Consider the following 15,065-nt stretch of genomic DNA (forward strand, 5'->3'; position numbering starts at 1 on the left):
AAAACCTCTTGTTATAACTTTTTTTATTTATTTACGGATTTTGTTGGCCAAATAACAAAGTTTTCTTCAAATTGATTTACATATTTTTCTCTATTTGTACCTATAAATTTAAACATACATACAGTTGAAAACATTTAAAAAAATAAAAGATTTATTTTAAAATTGTCTGTTTTTTTTTAATATCATACCGTATATTACGGTTTGAAAAAAAATATTCACATATACAGATTCACCTTAATTGTTCACAATAAGTTTAATCTAATGTTAATTTTATTTTTATACAAAAACAAGATAAAATCTTTTAAATATTACACATCCACAACGATTTCTTCATTTTGAATTCGGGTATATTCCGAAAAAACATATCTTAAATGTTGTGTCACAGAAGTTTGAAGTTGCGTTGGCAGCGAATTGATAGCTGAGGCGAAATTTTTCAGTATCAACCTTGGTTTGGCATCGACCAAAGAGATTTCTGCTTGATATTCTTCGGCTAGTTTAATTGTACTGCCATTTGAAGAAGACCTAAACGAACGACCTCTAATTGATTTAGGATCGATTGCATTTGGTAGCGCACAGGAATAGATGTAAGTCATATTTTCCCAATATTTAGCATTAACTCGACACATCTGATTCGGATCCCTCGCCCGAAAGATAAGAAAACTTTTCATTAGATGTTGAAAGATCAAATGACATTCGCCCACAGTGCAATGGAATAATAGAGCCATCTCTTGCCATGCATCCATTTTAGCTTCTTTGTTACCAAATTGCGCATGGTTGATGTCATAAAGCATTGGAAACGATTTCAATTTAGATATGAAACGAGCTCGATTGACCCATGTAAAATCTTCCAGGTACTCGTTTTCTTTAAGTAATTGAAAGATCACCTTTGCATTATTGACCGCATCAAGCTTTCTCATAGTTGGCTTTGCATTTTGATTACACAATCTCATTTCTTCGTCGATTTTCACCCGAAGAACATAGTAGATTGGATCCTTTGGATTATATTTGTACTCAAAAAGATATTTCATTTTTTCAAACACCGGTGCCCAGAATGGTGGCCAAGGATTGTACATGCTCAATTCAATTTCAGACATATAAAGGAGATATATTTGCCTAAACTTATCCCATATTAACTTGTGGTTTTCTGAAATAGATAACATTTTTAAAGAAAATACTTAATTTAATAAAAAAAAAAACACTAAAAACCCACCTAGCACAACAAATTTCCTAGCTAATATTGCCCAAACTTCAGATATATCTCTGACATAACATTGCCTTCGATTCCAAGTTGAATTGATTTTCAGATCGGAATATATGAGAGGAAAGTTTCCAATTTCTTGCATAAAATCTGATAGAACAGGAATGTACTCATTCCAATTTTTTGATTCTGGAATAGAAAAATATTTTTAGTAAAAAATTAAAAAGTATTTAATATTATTTTTTTGCAAATTCTCCACTTACCAGCATATTTTTGGAATTTTTCAAATATTGGATATGGAGCTGGGATCCATTTTGATTCTTCAGATTTCTTCCAAGATGGATCATAATCAACAAAGTATGATTTTTCCACAATATATTCCCAGAATGCCAAACAGGCTTCAACTAAAAAAGAAAAAAAGTATTTTTTAAAACGAAAACAATAAAGTAATAAAAGAAAGAATTCACATAACCAAATTTCTTCTTTCCGATTTCAAAAAAAAAAAAATCCGAGTTCAGCAAACATTATCTTAAAATTTATTAGCGAAGCATTGGAAAAACTTGCTTTCCTTAGATTCTTGAGTTGTATTCTAATACATAAGTAATAACTAGACTTCAATCGGGTACATGTTTTATCCGCTCAAAAAAAACACCCTTCAAAGGCTTATTTTGTTATTAGTTTATTGGCATTTTGGGACTTACTCACATTACAAAATTTACTCCCTCTTTGAAAAAAAAACGCTTTAATCCAAAATAACTTTGCTTAGTCTCTGAATGTTATGTACATATTTTAAATGTAAAGTGATCACCAAATTTCTTTAGGGTACCCCATAATTTTTTTGTTTCCATGTTATTTTTATATACATATAGTTCATTATGGACTTTGGCATGTGGACTGGTTGGTTCTTATCTAAAATATAATATCATTGCTTGATTTCAATAAGGTACCTTCATTCACACTTAGTTTTTAGAATAAGGAAACATTTTTTACAGTGGGCAACATTTTTGTGTTCGTTATTTTCGAATATTTATTATTTTCCAAATAAATACCTTTTTACACAAAATATTTTTATAGATTCTTGGTTTTTGTGGTAAATGAAAAATTTACCAATATTTATGTTGGTACCTTTTTTGTCATTTTTTTTTTTTGTACTAATTGAATCATTTATTTGCAAAACATGACAAGTCCACTTTTTTTCAAAATTCGTTTTTTTGACTAAATTTGTACTCCAGGGATAACCACGTTTGTCTTTAAAATATCAACTATCTACTCCATCTATATCCGATTTTACAGCTACGCGAAATATTTTTTTAGCATCAAAAACAGAATAAGTCCCGGACTTATCATCTTTTGAAAATAAACAACAGCTTCTTTTTATGTAAATGGTATATTAGATTAATGGCTGAAAATCTTAAGTTTAAAGCTACTTTAAAGTTAAATTAGCAGTCCGGACATTGTATTTTATTCTCAAATACAATTGTTTGATAGACTGGGGCTAAAAGCAAAATTGCATATCCATTTAAAAACTAATTTCACATCCGTTTATTTTCAAAGTATGATAAGTCCAAAAGCGTTTTTATTTTTTATCTTTTGAGCTATCGCTCCAAAAATTAAAAACGAAACGGTATTTTGTAGCTAGGCAAGAGTTCTACAGAATATATTTTTTATAAATTTTTCTACGCATATCAAAAGAAAATAGAACGTTTTTTTCTTCTCCTGAAAAATTTAAAATCATGGACTTATCATATTTTGCAAATAAATGATTCAATTCTGAATTGCATCTTTATTGCAAAAGAAAACTTTTTGCTAATTTGTTTTTTATAAATGATTTTTTGTACTATTTGATCAAAAATACGATGCTGTGGGTCTAAATCTTATTTTACTAAAATTGCTGATATATTCTATAAGCAAGCTTTAAATTAAGTTTTCCTTTCGTCTTTGGGCCTAGTACCAAACTCTCCGTACCTATGGGTCAATCCCCAAGTATCTTTCAAGCTGAGGTAAATGCCATTGTAAAATGTGCAGAAATAAACCTCGAATTAAATCACCGAAACAAAAATATTGCCATTATGTCTGATAGTCAAGCTGCCCTAAAAGCACTTAAATCCTACGAAATCAACTCCAAGCTAGTATTGGAGTCTATAGGAAAACTTAACGAACTTGCCAAAATAAACAAAGCCACTCTCCACTGGGTACCTGGGCTTGTTGGTGTTCAGGGAAACGAGAGGCGGACTCTTTAGCAAAAATGGAAGCAAATTCTCCTTTAATGGGACCCGAACCGTATTGCGGAATAGGAGAAAATAAGACAAGCGAAAATGCTTCTCGGGAACTACAACCAAGAGCGTTTCAGATCATGTATCAGTCTAAGTAGGAACAATCTCAGGTTAATCACTGGGCTCCTCACGGGCCACTGTAAGTTAAGAAGGCACCAACATATTTTGGGCTTAGTAAATAGTGCAACATGTAGATTCTGTAGCGAAAAAGAAGAAACACTAGATCACATTCTGGGTAGTCGTAATGCACTAATATACCAAAGATTCAAACACATGGTTCGCTACCAGGTCGAAGAGGATAAATTACACTTTTTGAAAATACTCCAAATATTCAATTTTCTGAAAGGAATTAGGTTAGAGGAGGTAAATGAGGTACTAACTCATTTAGCTTAAAATAGATCTTATAGGTCGCACCCCAATAACAATCAATCAATCAAGTTTTCCTTTAAAAACCATTTCCGAAGAACAAAGAAAGGAAAAATATCTAAAATTAAACTAAATTCGCGAAAACTACGTTCGGTGGACCTTTTTGTATATTTTGGGATCTAGTATGTGTTTCTGTTTTTTACTGATTCTTTATGTTGTTGAAATTGGGAGCTTTCCTTCGCTCCACAGCGGCATGTTTTTAAAATCTGGTTTCTTAGAGAATTAAGAAGCCAACAAAAAAAACTCATAAACGTTATGAATTAGTTTTTAATTGGTTGCATTTTTTTCAAATCGATCATTAAGTCCAATTTTTTATTAGCAAAAGTGAAAATATATATGATAAAAAACCTGTATGTATAAAACTGGCGATTATATTGACACCGGTCATAGAAAGTCGGTTTTATTGAAGACTTGAGAGCACAAGCGCCACCGAAGAATAATATTCATTACGGAACACAATAGAAAGAGTAAAGTAGGAGAACAAAAGTTGCAAAAAAATGTATCAAATTTTATGAATAAAAAAAGGACTCACCTGGAAAATTACGTTTGACTGCAACATCAGTCCACATACTTTCGAGATGGTCTTGTTTTTTAAGTACCTTAAGTTTTTCTTGCCATACCTTAGGACGATTTTGTCCAGCTGAAATTAAAGTATCCTAATTTATTTTGGATATAACGATGACTTTCTGCTCAGAATTATATCGAAAAAAAAAATAGAAAAGTGGAAGAAGAACACAAAAGCCATCGAAAGTAATCGACGATGATTACTGTCTCCACCAAATTTGTAGAAAAAGATGGATACATCGATTTTTTGCAATGTTTTTTGACTAATAGTATAAAATATAATGACACCGCTCTGTAGCTGATTCTCTACGTGCCCTCAAACGTTAAACATACATACATCATGTAGACAAACATATTGCGAGCCTTTTCCTGAGGATACCTGAACTTTTCCAAAGTCTATTTATTATTTTGCGAGTTTACTAGGAAAATTACGAGACAATAACAAAAGTAGACACAGAAATCCCTTGATCACAATTTCTTGAAGCCTAATAATCTAAGTTCCTAATAGATTCTTAATTCAATAAACAAAATTTAAATATGTATTTTTTCTCACCTGGCACTCCTATATCACTAGCAATTTCACCCATAAACAATCTTGTTATCCTTGATGTTTTGCAAGGTTCATTGAATATTATAGGTCTGGCCATTACTTCACCAATAAGTTCCCGTCGCTTTTCCAACGTAAATAAATGTGCTTTAGGTTCCGATTTGAAATGACTTAATATAACAATATGCGCATTCTCCAACACAGAACCAACATCAACGACACTAGTTTCGGGTAACTCCGACAAAGGTATATCCAATTCATACCGCACCAATATTTCTTCATCACCTGGATTTATTCCAGGAATTTTGAATGTGATTTCATTTTTAAGCTTTATTGGTGCTGGTTGTGGAAGTGGAGGTGGTGGTGGTGGTGGCATTGAAGATGGAGGCGGGAATGAAAGTTGTATATCATCATTATCTGGTAACATTTCGATATCATTTGATTCATCACAAGTACTCGTAAAATCATTAGATTTATTTGTATCAGGCAGCTGCGGCTTCAGTATAGACTCTTCTGTTATTTTTGGTTTGCTGTTTTTGACTATAGTGTCTCGTAAATTTGTAATTATACTTTCTAACTCCCATTCTTCGCGCAAACAACAATCTTTACGACGATAGTCGGCAAGTTCACAATACATTATCTGAACAATGATCCACGTTACCTCACACTGTGTAGCTTTTATACCTATCCAAAGAAAATAAAATTTTTAATAAAACAAACTAATCAATATAAATATGTTCACACTTCTTGCTTTCGCTATTGCATTCCATTGTGTAATTTTGAGGAGGTCAAGTGTTGCAAATGGACAGTCTATGTTCGCAAAGTATGGTCGTGTCTTTTTATTGGATATCATTGCTGCAATTAGCAAATGCTGTTCCTCACATGAATAAAGAGGATCCATCCATTCATCTGTGAGCGTTGTTGATCTTTTAAAAGGAGATTTTTCACTAAAACAAAAAAAAACAAAAAAATTTAAAATATATATATTATGCAATAGAAGTTATTTAATTACTTCACGATAATATGTTTTTCCATGAATTTCATCTTTACCACAAGATACGAATGTTTGTTTTTGGTCAATTCGAATTCATAACGCATAACGATTTGTATCCAAGAGAACAAACATTTTGTTGCTGTAAAGAAGCAAGTTTTAATAATTATTTTTTAAACAATCAATCCAAATAGAAATACCTTTTTCTTTAAGTTCATTTGCTATGCCCTCCCAAATAACACTTCTTCTCTTTGCATCACCATAGTTGGCATGATTCGTATCGTATATTTCCGAATAACACTGAACAGCATCGATCAGATTGCCAACAAAATTTTTAGATTTTTCCTCTTCATCGTCAAGTGGTTTATCAATTTTTATAACGTTTTCTATTTTATGGCATATGAGTTTTGGAGATTCAAAAAGCGTTTCATCATTATCATCACAAGTGCTTCTAAATAAACAAAATCATATTATTATGATGCCAAAAACAAATGCAATTTATTTTAAAACTTACTCGTCATCTATAAACCGCCATAGAAATATTAGATCGTTTTCAAATTGAAGTCGTGGTCTTTCACGTTGATTACTTTCACCTGCTAGCCAGCGGCGAAGACTTCGAGCATGATTTTGGTAGTTATACCGCAAATTAAGCCACAATTCTCGACATGCAGCACCTTCGAAGCGAAAGATTATTATATTTTAAATAAAATTGATAAATTTGATTATGAATTACCATCCATTTTTACAATGTTTCCTATTCTATCCCAGGCTCTGGATTTTTTGTCAACATTTCCGAAGCACGGATGAGCTGGATCATACAATATACGACGTCTTCTTACGCATGCAATAAGTTTTCGCTTGAATTTACTATTGATCTCCACCGGTTCTTGCGGAGCTGAAATAGTCTTTTCAAATAGATGTACAATTTTAAACTTATTGTATACCTGCATAGAACTTGTGTTATAATTAAAACAGACAATATTTCTTATGTTTAAATATATGCTTGTAAGATTAAATATATTTTAAATTAATTTGGCCCGCCACTATATAACCTATTTACATTCCAAGCCATGAAAGGAACTTTTTTGGATGTGAATACGTAGATGGAGAAAGATATCTACGAAGTTCTAAGTAGAACATGCGTCAAATAAAGAATCAAATGAGTTCATGCTAAATTCAATCAATTTAGCATGCTTGAAGGTTAGTTCGAAAAGAATTTTATCAATGATGATAAATCGACTGCAAATAAGTGTCAATTTATTACGATTTCTGTGGACCACAAAAAAAATTAAGTTTCTCGGTTAAAGCTTATGTTGCCGTCATCTTCTTTAGAACGAAGGCAGTGCATTTAGAATTAGCGACTTGAGGACAGCTACATTCTTGGGAACCTTGGAGAGTTTTTTTTTTAGAAGAGAGTTAAGAAATAGCATGAAAAAGGTCTAAAAGTGTGTTTTACTATTTTGTACTTTTTGGTATTTTAATTTTTTTTTTCATTGAATATGAACTACAGTTCTGAATAAATCCAAGAGCGAAATTCTTTTTGACATCAATTTAACTAAATTTCTAGCTCATATACAGTTTTGAAAAAGAAATTCTGCCAGTTTGAAACCACCATTTTGAAAAAATAAAAGTTGTGGATTTTTCATATTTCTCATATTAATATACTTCACTATCCTAAATTTCATGACGTTTTGTCAAAAAATGAACATGCAAATGATTTTTGATGCCATAAAGCAACAAATGCACCACTATGCGGCGAGGAGAATGATAAATAGTCAAAGTCATCTTGACCGAAAGATTTTTAAATCTTCAGCGAGTTCATGACTTTCACTGATTATGTGAACTTTATTTGTACTTCTTGTTTGGTAAAACTAATAATCTACCAAATGGTCTATAAAATGAAAAAAATATCGTAAAAATAGGAATTTGCATATATCGACAAATTTCAAAAGTCCGGATGTCCTTAACCAATTTGAACAATTTTTTTCTACTTAATATTCAGCTTATAAAAGAGTTTTCTAAAGCTAATATGTATATTTTAATATAATATATAAATTAAAAAAAAAAAACAAAAATTTCGAGCAGAACTGAAGATATCAACCGATTTTGATTTTCTTAAACCATTCTAAGTAATTAACATTCGCAACTATTCCGCGATTTTAAATTCGAAACCCACCCTAATATACAGTTTAAATATATTTTCAATCATTTAAAATGATTATACTTACATCTTCATCAGAAACAACATCTCTGTTTGAGAGATTTTCATCATCCAAAGTTTCCACTTCTTCATCTTCAAAAACTTCTTCATACTACAAAAATATTTAAGAAACAAATTTATTAGACCGTTCAACATCAATAACAAATAAAATATTCTCACCTCTCCATAATCAACTGACATTGCTTTATGGTTGTTATTATTATTTTGTTGTTGTGAGTCTATCATGTCTTCAAAATCAAGTGGATCATTTTGCAATCCAGATTCATTCTACAAAATATCATTTTCATAAGTAAATACAAAAAAAATAAACAAACTGATATTACCAAATGATGATTTTCTTTAACTGGTGCTTTTGAAACATCGTTGTTTATTTTTTCTTGATTCAATTTATCAATTTTAGAATATCCATTCAATATGGATTCGTTTATTTCATTTTTTCCTTCTTCTAAATAATATTCGTCGGAGTAATCATCTTCTTCGTCATCGAATACTGGTTCGGGTAAATTGATATCAGGAATAGCCCATTGTGTTAACTTGTAACCAATACCTGGTGCTAACATTTGTGATGAGAAATGACGATCACAAACACCTGCTGATTTGTTGGCAGCTTGCAATCCTAATTGCTTTAGCCATACACTTTTTCTGAAAGAAAAAATTCGTTTGTACCATGTGTTTAGATTATACTATTAGTATAAAAATATTGTTTGTTTTGTTTTCATAAAAATGCTAGATAAACAACATCTAGCATTTTTATGAGCTTTATTCGAGTTTGTTTGTTTATTTCTTTTTTTTTTAACGAAAATCCCTATATTTGTTTATTTTTTTATCTGCAAATCCTTTTTTCCTAGAATTCAAATCGTAAAACTTTGAATAACTTTTAAGAACATATTTATCAGTAAAAATTCATAAACCCGTTTTCAAAAAACGTGTTTTCCAAACATTTTACTTATTTTTCAATTTACGGTTACTGGAAATATGAACTTTTTTTACACTAAAAATCGTTAGAGCCGTTTTTGAAATTTTAGCTATATGGTACAGTTTCATTTTATCTATATGGTACAGTTTAACCACTTTCAAGAGCAGATATAGCCAGATAAAGGTTTTTTTTTAATGGCGCCCAATGTAAGACTTTTTAATTTAGAATAACTTTTTTTACTACTTATAATATAAGTTCAAGTGACCTCAACTCCAAAAATTTTATAAAGCGTTTCGCCCAGGTACGACAGTTGAGTTGAATTGAGGTCACTTGAACTTATATTGAATTATATTCAATCACTCCACTTAAAATAAAAATAATTTTAATAATTTTTATTATTTTTGTTATTTTTTTTTCTTCGTTATTTAATTTTTATAGACAGATATATTTTCTTGAAAAGTTAGTGGATTAACTTAAAAGAAGCTTCTTATTTCTTTTTTTTCAAGTAAGATAATTTGAGCTTGAAATTTTTTCTGAAGAAATAAAATTAACCATTCTTAGGATCTATTAAAAAAAATTATTAAGTATGTTCAACGAGGATTTTTCTAGATCAGAACAGGACAGCACAGCACAGTTTCGTGATAAACGTCAGAACAAGTTAGGACAGTCATTTAAATGCAGTTGTCAAAATAAAAAAAAAAAAAAACAAACAAATTGTAAATTATACGAATTTTTTGTTTATCGTTTCTCGTTTATTTTTTCTATTTTTTTGTGTTTTTACTGCGGAAAATATAAATAAAAATTGTTTTTAGTTATAAAAACCACGAGCACTCGAGAAATATTCGCACAATTAAATCAAAACAAAAACAACAAAAAATGACAGCTTTGCTTTTGACACTTCTCACGAATCTGTTCTAACCTGATCTGACTTAAAAGCAAGAACAGAAAATCCTGTTCTAAACTGTTCTAGATTTGTCAATGAACAGCAAACTAAAACAGTTCAGCACAGAAAAAACTCAATGAACAGCAAAAAGCTGTACTTTTCAGCACAGCGTCAGTGAACACAGCTATTTCGTACAATTTTATATATAAAAAGATTTTGAAATTTACTATTTTTCTTACTGAAATTTTGTAGCAAAAAATTGATACATTCTAAATTAAATCGGCAATACCTACTTAAAAAGAAAATTTTTAAATAATTCAAGTTGTTTGGCATGAGCTAATTACTTCACCTTGAAATTAAACAATAAACTTAAATTGTTTAATTTTCTAATTTGAAACAATTTGATAATAGAAAGCTTAAAAAAATAACGAAATTTACATAGGTACTACACCTTCTGAATAAATGGATATAATTATTTTCGCCTACTGGATTTAAGATTAAAATAGACCACAAGTTGGTAGCATAATAAGCCAAGCAAATGAAGATATCTCGGACAGTAGAAAAGGTATCGGAAAGATTTAAATAGATTTATGGATAGTATTTCAAAAACGAGATGTGATCGAATTTTTCTGACTTCGGATTCGAGCTTAACTCATCGAAGCCCTTTGGAAAAGTATAGTTTAGTCTCGGCACCAAAAACCTTGCATAAATAGATACTTGTGTTATATAAATGGTTTTTAAATGGCCATTTTAAGGTGTTAACATGGTGCTTTAGGAAATGGTCAAAGAAGTAAAAACTCGTGTTTGTAGGCGTACAAAAAAAAATTACATAGCGACGAAAAATCCCTTAGCATTTAGTGCCATATTAGACTTGTATTTATTTATAATACTTACATAACATCTTTTGGTTTTCAAAAAACAAAAATTCCCCCCTCTAAATACGGCTATGATGATTGAAGAAATGTTAATGTAGATAGTCAATGGCGCAAAATTTTAAACGATCAAGTAAATTGCTAAAGCCATTTTAGTAAGTTACTACGCCAAAAAGCAGACTGATTTTAAAAATTAGTAACTTACTGCCTAAATGGCTTTTGCAATTTACTATTTTTTTTTAAATTTTACGCTAATGATTTTAAAAACTTTTTAACTTCCGAAATGCTTTTGTTTTCTTTTGCTAAAAAAATTTAAATTTGAAAGAAATTGTAGATTGATTTTCTCATTGTTGCGCTATGATATTTTCGTGCCTTTTGATGTTTTTATCGTCGCTCTAAAATTAGACTTGCGATGAACTTTTAATGTTCGATTTGTCTATTTATTCCAACTTATCATTTGTAGCCTTCCACAAAATTGTACGACTTATCAATTATTTAACGTCACTTGAATGGACCCAAAAAAAGGCTTCTAAACTGGATTCGACTGGTAAGGAAAAGTAGTTTCACTAGAATGCACCCATTTAAGAAGGTTACGTACACGTTTATTAGGGCTTTGGATAAACTGAAGCATAAAAGCCGGGTTAATTTTGTTCAATTTTAACAATTGCACCATATTTTTTTAATCTTAACTAAACTTGTGAATGTTTACATCTTTTTCGGTCAGGAGAAGGAGGAATCCCAAAAAAAAGCAATCACAGAATTCGTTCGTAATGAAAGATTTCCAGCAAATTGTCAATACGAACGAATTTTGTGATTGTTTTTTTTTTTTTTTGGGGGGGGGGGGGGATTTGTAGAAAAATGCAATACGAATGGAATTCGTGATAAGGCCGACTTCATATAAAAGTTGACAGATCGTCAACTTGCGCTACAAGCAACAGATTCACTATTGTTTTAAGAGGGTACCTAACTATTCACTTCTCAACAGTTCCAATGAAAAAAAACATAAGCTGTGTTAATATAATAGAAAGATGCCTTGTTTAATGTTTGGGGGTAATATATCCATTTTTTGCACTACCATCTGCTCTTGCCTCAATGTCAGCTCATACAAGCTGGTTCAGAAAGAATCGGATTATTGCACAGATGAGTCCAATAAGAATTTGTAGGCGCCTCAAAAATAATTGCCTCACAAAGAGAAAGAATGCTTGTATTGTTTTCAATCACATTTTTGATACACCGCACCGAGACCGGCATTTTTATGCATCAAACAAAACATTATTTTTATTTCGGTGTTTTTCTAAACTTCAAACCATAGCAATTCACCCAAAGAAAGCAATAGTTTTCCAGTCATTTTTTTACTCACCCAATCTCATCCTTTGGAAATCCATATGTGTGAGTGAAATTTGAGCATTTCAGCACACATCCTCTAGTTTTCGGCATCGCGAACAACTTATGAGCGCCAGAACTGAAACGAAACGATTTTTAATCCGAAATATAACACAAATCGAAGCGGGAACTTTAGCAGCATTCTGTACAATTCATTTTGGAACAAAAAAAAAAATAAATGCGCCAACTTATAAACAACAATACATACTCACAATTGGTGGAAGATAAGCCACAAATGTTTCTTTTTCTGTAAATCTATGGAATTGGAATAATTTACCAAATTTTTTTACAAAATTTATTTCCTTCCAAACACTGACAAAAATTTATAGAATAAGCACTTTTTATTCAACTCAATTTGGGAATTTACTGAAAATGTCAAATTAGACAAGTCGTAAAAGGTGAAATATATTTTTTGACTTTGAAGTTTGAACCTTGGTTTTTTTTTTTTGATGATGCAGCTGCATTTATGTAGCGTGGAAAAATGAAAGCGTTCAGTTGTTTAAACTGACATATTGAAGTCGAGCACACAATACAAAAATAAACGTCACCCAAATGTTTTTTCAACAATGATTTTTATTACACCAACAAAAAGCCAAGGTTCACACGACGAGCATTCGATTTCATTTTGTTTGTATGATAAAATTCAAATTTTAAAGGTATAACTACAATGAAATAAAAAGTGAAAAAGTGGGAAATTTACAAAAGTACATTTTTTTTTTATTTCTTTCTAAAGGCTTAACTACATACGCCACTTTTTGAAAAAGTACAAAAGTGAAAATATTTTTTTTCTGGCTAGCGCATTTTTTTTGTGAAAAAGAGTACACAAATAGTTTTTTAGACAAAAAATAAGCTTTCTGCATAATTTGTTTTAATTTTTCAGTCCGAAAAACTATAGGGGTATTCACGATCTGGTGCAACAGGATTAGTAAAAATGTAAAATTTTATTTTTTTACAATAGATCGTTAACGCCCCTCTTCTTATCTATAGTAAATATTGAAGCATGAATGATGTTTTTTTTTTCCTCCACCGTTGCTTCTCCTTTTTTTTCCATTTTTTATAATTTAATTCTTTGTTTTGTTCGGGTTAATTAATTTTCACTAATTATTTTACATCAAAAGAAACTAAATTACGGGAAATGAGTAGCGACAACCATTATAAACAGAATAAAAAAGACAAACTGTTTATCATGGGCGACGCGACGGTGAGCTGCCATCTGTCAATAATGATTTTACTCCATTGTATTTTTATTTTGCAATAGGGTTAGGGCCAGTTGTACAAATATTTAATCCGTGCATCAACAACTTTTATCTTCTGAAATCGGTTGCAAGGCTAAAGTTTAGCACTGGTTCAAGGTTCATATATGTAGAAATAGCCACATTCATTCTTGAACCGAAGTTGACCCGCAGCTAATCCCCCGAAATCGGTGGGTTAAATTCCTGATCCGAAGCTGATCCTCCTTTGTACAACTGGCACTTAGGGTATAGCAAAAGTGCAAGACCATTGTAAAATTTCAATCCATATATTTTGTTGTTGTAGTGTTGTAAGATTTTACACTTTTGCACTTTTGCAATGATACTAGACCTGTGCATCGGATCGTGAATACCCCTTATTTAAAACTGCGTTTGAAAATTTTCACTTTTGTACCTTTTCACTTTTTGAGCCAATGTAGTTAAGGCTTAATGCTATTTGTTTTTGGAAAAGTTGCTAATAGTCAGCTATTACATGAAGCCTCAAGAGGCTTGACTCTTTTTTCTAATTTTCTTTTGATAATCATTCTGTGAGGCGCGTACTATTACACGATGCCTCTTGAGTCCAGGACTCAAATTTGACATTTCTCTTTTGATTTAAAATTTGTTGTTGTTGTATTGCACCAAGAAGCAAAAAGAAATGAAAGAGAATGTTGAAAAAAAAAAGAAAAGTGGAAAAAGAAACGTCAAAAAAGAGTCTCAGAATTCCGACCCACGACTCTCTGGTCGGATAATTTTTTGTTTCATCTTTTTTCTCTTTTGCACTCATTACGTTTCAAAAGAGGCGCGCCTCTTGAGGCTTCATGTAATAGCTGACATAGTGTTTTTTAAACCAAAAAATAAGCTTTCTGCATCATTATTTTTAATTTTTTGGTGGGAAAAACTGGCAGAAAATGAGTTTTAAAATTTGCACTTTTTGACTTTTTGCAAAAAGTGGCCGTAGTAGTGGTGTATGTAGTTAAGGCTTAACTACATAAACCACTTTTTGAAAAAGTACAAAAGTGAAAATATTTTTGTTCATTCCAGTTGAGTTCAAATCTTTCTATCCCTCTCCCAACTCGATCTCTTGAATCGGCATGAAAACATAAGAGAAAAGAGGTGACGATCCCTACTAACAATTTTGCGTCTATACTGCTTTACAGAAGCAACAATTACATCTGTAAAGCTTTATAGAACCAAAATTGTTTGTCGGGATATTTGGTTGTTGTAATCCTGGAAAGCTGTGTTACCCCGTTTGTATGACCGATTTAAAGATCGAATTGAATCTGAATTGAAATTTCGATCCAGGTACATATATGACTATACCAGATCGAGGAATCGAATTGAAATAGAATCGAAAACACAATTTTTCTTTTAAATATATTTACAATAAAATCTAATCAAAAACTTTTGCTAACAAAGTTTTTGATGAAAGAATGGCATTTCCAAATTCAGACTTTTTGGAGTCAATCCGCCATAAAGTGAATTCTTCAAAATGCTTCAATTTTTTTTAGTGCATTTTTTTCGTTTTTTGTCCATTTGTGGTAAATTTTGAATAGTATAAT

At 31.0% G+C, this 15,065-nt stretch overlaps 1 protein-coding gene across 7 annotated transcripts; it reads right to left on the minus strand.

The window, feature by feature from the left end:
* Window positions 1-39: 39 nt before the first annotated feature.
* LOC129910995 (uncharacterized) lies at window positions 40-12,692 on the minus strand. Of its 7 annotated transcripts, none has more exons than XM_055988623.1 (15): window positions 12,487-12,692; window positions 12,252-12,353; window positions 8,544-8,862; window positions 8,380-8,487; window positions 8,228-8,311; window positions 6,733-6,904; window positions 6,514-6,673; window positions 6,200-6,450; window positions 6,021-6,141; window positions 5,753-5,955; window positions 5,015-5,692; window positions 4,430-4,537; window positions 1,462-1,602; window positions 1,211-1,387; window positions 40-1,144 (listed from the first exon to the last, which is right to left on the minus strand). In XM_055988623.1, exons 2-15 carry the CDS (start codon window positions 12,326-12,328, stop codon window positions 309-311), a joined length of 3,435 nt encoding a protein of 1,144 aa, XP_055844598.1. In that variant the 5' UTR covers window positions 12,329-12,353; window positions 12,487-12,692; the 3' UTR covers window positions 40-308. The 7 variants fall into 7 exon arrangements, with proteins under 7 accessions (XP_055844598.1, XP_055844599.1, XP_055844601.1 ...); XM_055988624.1 differs by having other exon boundaries at window positions 12,483-12,692; XM_055988625.1 differs by having other exon boundaries at window positions 41-1,144; window positions 6,200-6,447.
* Window positions 12,693-15,065: the final 2,373 nt, after the last annotated feature.

The sequence above is a fragment of the Episyrphus balteatus genome, chromosome 2 (assembly GCF_945859705.1).
Source record: "Episyrphus balteatus chromosome 2, idEpiBalt1.1, whole genome shotgun sequence".
NCBI classification, from domain to species: domain Eukaryota; kingdom Metazoa; phylum Arthropoda; class Insecta; order Diptera; family Syrphidae; genus Episyrphus; species Episyrphus balteatus.

Bases quoted from the DNA above. Each gene is read 5' to 3' on its own strand.
- LOC129910995 (XM_055988623.1), bottom strand. From the start codon at position 12,328: ATGCCGAAAACTAGAGGATGTGTGCTGAAATGCTCAAATTTCACTCAC. The intron at 6,905-8,227 runs GTAAGTATAATC...CTATTTGAAAAG, and splicing joins ATGTTGTTTCTGATGAAGAT to ACTATTTCAGCTCCGCAAGA. The intron at 1,603-4,429 runs GTGAGTCCTTTT...TTTCTTTTTTAG, and splicing joins AGTCAAACGTAATTTTCCAG to TTGAAGCCTGTTTGGCATTC.